We start from the raw sequence: 2728 nt of genomic DNA on the forward strand, positions 1-2728 counted from the left end.
TTTAAACCCTCCAATGGGAGTGGGGGGGTGGCTGGTGGATATGTATATAGTTGGCCCTGCTGGCCGTTAGAATTAGTCTTTGTCTATGTGAAGTACAATAAACGTGTGCTACACCATGTCGTTGTCCGAGTCCTCCATGCGGCAAACCCAGTACTTTTCAAATCACCCTTTTAAATCTCCGGGGAGGGGAGGGAGAGGGGTGGCCACAGGTAGCCATTGTTGGGGGCGGGGCTGGGGGGTGGGGCTTGCCCCACCATCCAGTTGGCTGGCGGCAGGCTGAGGCCCTGAAAATCAGGGAACCCACTCCGGGGCCAGGGGACTGGCAACCCTACCCTCATAGAATTCTGTGGTCTCCATGATTCATGGGAAGACGGGAAGCAATAGTGAAAAAGTGGAGTTGGAGAAAGGTCTACAACTCCCATTCCTCCCTGACAAATTTGACTGGCCTTTAGCTAGCCATATGGAGCCCACCCCACTGAGTAACTCAGCCCCTAGAGCATGACGCCAGGATGAGCTGATTGACCCAATCACCATGAGCAACCTCAACAGGTCATGGGTGTCATAAGCAGTAAGCTGACTGTAATGGTAAAGATCCAGAAATGCTTACTGCCTGGACAATGAATGCATTTTAGGAAGAATGAAAAAGACAAATAATCAAGAAACTCCCAGAATACAGGGCCAGGTGCAGTTTGGTGCCCCTAAGGGCCGTCCCGCTCTAGGTGACCGCCTAGTTCGCCTAGTGAGTGAGCTGGCCCTGCTTACTGCCTGGACAATGAGCATGGCCCTGATGCCAGAGAAGCCTCTCGAAAATGGAGCAGCAGCAGAAGCCACTGGCCCTCCATTAGCATTGTCAGCTCTGGGTTGGGAAACTTCTGGATATTTGGGGGTGGGGCCTGAAAAGGTGAGGTTTGGGGAGGGGAGGGACCTCAGCAGGGTATAATACCACAGACTCCACCCTCCAAAGTAGCCATTTTCTCGAGGGGAAATAACTCTGTTATCTAGAGAACTGTTGTGATTCTGAGAGAGTTCCAAGCCGCATCTGGAGGTTGGTGACCCTACCTTCCATAACAACAGAGATGGTGCTAGGAACCCTGGGAAAGCAGCAAGAAGGGATTTAGGAGGAGCCTGCCACGTCTGCACAGAACCATTTATGCCCCAGCAGGGCAAGGCTGTGGAAGACTTCCACACTTCCCACAGCCTCTAGCTGAGAAGTGGCAAAGAGGCAGGAGAGAAGGAATCAATGAAAGGGCGAGCCCTTCCCTTCTTAACAACTGACGCCTAGCAAGCCAAGTGCAAGGATAGCCTAGGCAAGTAATGTGGCACTTAAGGAGGAGCAGCTATAACATGCAACTAGTGTTCAAATAAACTTGGGATCCTTCCAACAGTTAGTTACTGGTTTCTCCTTTCACAAAGCCAAAGGACCCATTCCCAAGACGTTCAGGGTGGTGGGTGAAGTCATATTTGTACAAGGTCCGAGACTCAAGCCACAGGAAACATGAATATTCCAGCATCAAAACTTGTACTCTTTCTCCCTTAGATATGGAATGACTATAAACTGCGATGGAATCCAGCAGAATATGATGGGATCGAGTTTGTCCGAGTGCCAGCAGATAAAATCTGGAAACCTGATATTGTGTTATACAACAAGTACAAACTCTCTTTCCTGATAACTTTTGGGCACTGATATATTTTTCTAAAGAAATGTTGCATTTTAGCATTGCACGCCACAATCTAAACTGTCCTCTGTCTGTATTTCCAGCGCTGTCGGGGATTTTCAGGTAGAAGGCAGAACCAAAGCTCTTCTCAAATACGATGGCACGATCACTTGGACCCCCCCTGCCATCTTTAAGAGTTCCTGCCCCATGGATATCACCTTCTTCCCCTTTGATCACCAGAACTGCTCCCTGAAATTTGGGTCCTGGACCTACGATAAAGCTAAAATCGACCTTCTCCTTGTTGGTTCCAAAGTGGATATGAATGACTTTTGGGAGAACAGTGAATGGGAAATAGTGGATGCTTCGGGCTACAAACATGACATCAAATACAACTGCTGCGAGGAGATCTATACTGATATAACCTACTCTTTTTATATCCGAAGGCTGCCCATGTTTTACACAATTAATCTAATCATTCCTTGTCTGTTCCTTTCATTCCTGACTGTGCTGGTCTTTTACCTTCCTTCCGACTGTGGAGAGAAAGTGACTCTGTGCATCTCTGTCCTACTTTCTTTAACAGTGTTCCTGCTGGTAATCACAGAGACAATCCCCTCTACCTCTCTGGTAATCCCCCTGGTGGGAGAATACCTGCTGTTCACCATGATATTTGTGACCCTCTCTATTGTCGTCACCGTGTTTGTGCTGAACATCCACTACAGGACGCCAACAACACACACGATGCCCACGTGGGTCAAAACTGTCTTCCTCCGTCTCCTTCCCAAAGTCCTGATGATGAGGAGGCCTCTGCAGAAACACGTCGAAGCCAAAACTAAAAAACTCAAAAAGGGCAGTACCAGTAAATCCAGCAAGCCAAAGGCTGGCGAGTTTGGAGAAGTGAAAGTCCGCAACGAACACAGGTGCTGTCACTGCGACAAACCCAATGAGCCGGACACGAGCAAGAAAAAGAGACCGAGCCCCCAGTCTGCGAAATGGGCAGCTGACCAAGTGGAATACTCTCCCGAAGTCAAAGAAGTCATTAACAGCGTGCAGTTAATTGCTGAGAACATGAGGAG

At 48.8% G+C, this 2728-nt stretch overlaps 2 protein-coding genes across 3 annotated transcripts in view; both read left to right on the top strand.

The window, feature by feature from the left end:
• The window catches only part of LOC107122548 (neuronal acetylcholine receptor subunit alpha-6-like), a gene marked incomplete at its 3' end in the record, with an annotated part of 6199 nt that extends 3476 nt beyond the window's left edge, over nt 1–2723 (top strand). Inside the window, 2 exon segments of the mRNA XM_015425664.1 lie at nt 1509–1647; nt 1760–2723. Of these exon segments, the coding sequence (XP_015281150.1) occupies nt 1509–1647; nt 1760–2723 (1103 nt within the window).
• OSBPL2 (oxysterol binding protein like 2) overlaps nt 1–2728 on the top strand; it is a 152062-nt gene that overhangs the window by 137346 nt on the left and 11988 nt on the right. The gene's annotated exons all lie outside the window — the stretch shown is intronic.

The sequence above is a fragment of the Gekko japonicus genome, unplaced genomic scaffold (genome assembly GCF_001447785.1).
Source record: "Gekko japonicus isolate JY-2015 unplaced genomic scaffold, Gekko_japonicus_V1.1 scaffold1202, whole genome shotgun sequence".
NCBI lineage: Eukaryota > Metazoa > Chordata > Lepidosauria > Squamata > Gekkonidae > Gekko > Gekko japonicus.